Genomic DNA, 1,758 nt, shown 5'->3' with positions numbered 1-1,758 from the left:
CCTTTACTTGCTAAGCTGTCTTGCCTGCCCTCTCTGGAGTTGAGTCATAGTTAGAAGGGTTCCTCTCTGGGGTTGTCAGGTCTACTTTTACGCCATATGGTAGCAAGTTGTAGGCATATGCCAAAGTTGAGCATTCTCTTCTGCTCGTGATTCAGCCTCGCTCTTGTCAGTTCATGAACACGGAACCATGTTCATTCTTGCTCTTTTCTCATCTCTCAGCCCCTAAGGTTTCTGCTGGCACCAGCTGTGTCAAGTGGGAGGAGCAAACCTCAGAGCAAGTACTCAGACTTCACCTCGCCATTGGGGATATAGTGAGTTGAAAGTTTGGATTGTGTTTTTACCATATTGTTTCCTTTCTGGGTATTTTTATTTAGGATTACAGTTCATAAACTAAACCTAGGAAATTTTCTTAAACGTTAAATTTTAAGTTTTGACAAAGGTCTTGGAATTCACAAAGTGCTTTCAGGTGTACATGCTTCAGTATTTCCTAAGCAGGTTTGATTCCCTGTCATAGACAAGGAGAATAAAAACAAGATAAGGAACTTAGGTGTGGCCAGTTAGTAAGCAGTGAACCTTAAGTGTTGTGACTCCAACTAGTTTATTTTTCTGCTTCTGGTCAGTATTTCATAAAAAGATTTTTGGGGGTTTTTGATTTTTTTTTTTTTTTTGGTAGAGGGTTGTCTGTTTTAGTTTTTTGAGACAGGGTTTCTCTGTGTAAAATCCTGGCTTTCCTAGAACTCACTTTGTAGGAGATTTTATTTTTAATTATGTGTATATGTGTGTTCAGGCTAGGGTGTATGTGTATGTACGCACATAGGCATGTGCACGATTGCCATACCCATGGAAGCCAGAAAAGGGCACCAGATCTCCCTAGTGCTGGAGTTTGGGGTGACTGTGAGCCATCCAGCATGGGCACTAGGAACTGAGTCTGGATCTTCTGCAAGAACAGCACTTACTCTTCTTTTTTCTAACATAATTTATTTATTGATTCTTTGGGAATGTCATATCATGCACCCCAGTCTCACTCATTTCCCAGCCCTTCCATGTCTACCCTCAACCCTTGTAGCCTCCCCCACAAAAGAGAAGGAAAAAATTAAAACAGTAATAATAATTTTTAAAAACCCCACTTCATTCCTGTCTTGCTCACCTCTCCATCACATATTCAACTGTCATAGTGGCACTGGGAGCTGTGGTGTATCACGCACATACTCTTTTGCCTAAGCAGCTTTTCTTGCAAATGTTTATTGCAGTGAGTTATTGGTCTGGCTCAAGGCCTCTGGCTTTTGCTACACCATCAATACTGGATCCTCACTGAAACTCCTCTCAGATATCCTGCCCCTGTCCCGAACCATGGAGGAGAGCACTTGCTCTTGACCGCTAAGTCACCTCCAGACCCAGATTTGCTTGTTTGGAGATCAGGTCTCACTTTGATCTAGACTGACTTGGAGCTGTGATGAGATCTGATGCCCTCTTCTGGTGTCCAGGCATACATGCAGGCAGAACACTGTATACACAATAAATAAATAAATCTTAAAAAAAAAAAAAGAAAAAAGGTGTGGAATGGAGAGAAGGACCAGAGGTTAAGAACACTGGGTGCTCTTCTGTAACTCCAGTCCCAGGTGATCAGATACCCTCCTCATAGATGACTGGGAGCCACCATGTGGTTGCTGGGAATTGAACTCAAGGCCTCTGGAAGTGCAGTCAGTGCTCTTGGCCTCAGAGCCATCTCTCCAGCCCCCATTCCACACTTTTTAAAAT

At 42.8% G+C, this 1,758-nt stretch overlaps 1 protein-coding gene across 1 annotated transcript in view; it reads left to right on the top strand.

The window, feature by feature from the left end:
• Positions 1–1,758, top strand: part of Mtfmt (mitochondrial methionyl-tRNA formyltransferase) — an 18,299-nt gene that overhangs the window by 8,061 nt on the left and 8,480 nt on the right. The window contains 1 exon segment of the mRNA XM_005347759.3: positions 220–311. Coding sequence (XP_005347816.2) covers positions 220–311 — 92 coding nt within the window.

This window comes from Microtus ochrogaster, chromosome 5 (assembly GCF_000317375.1).
Source record: "Microtus ochrogaster isolate Prairie Vole_2 chromosome 5, MicOch1.0, whole genome shotgun sequence".
Lineage (NCBI taxonomy): Eukaryota > Metazoa > Chordata > Mammalia > Rodentia > Cricetidae > Microtus > Microtus ochrogaster.
The sequence above is the reverse complement of the archived record's forward strand: the minus strand, read 5'-3'. Positions and strand labels throughout refer to the sequence as shown.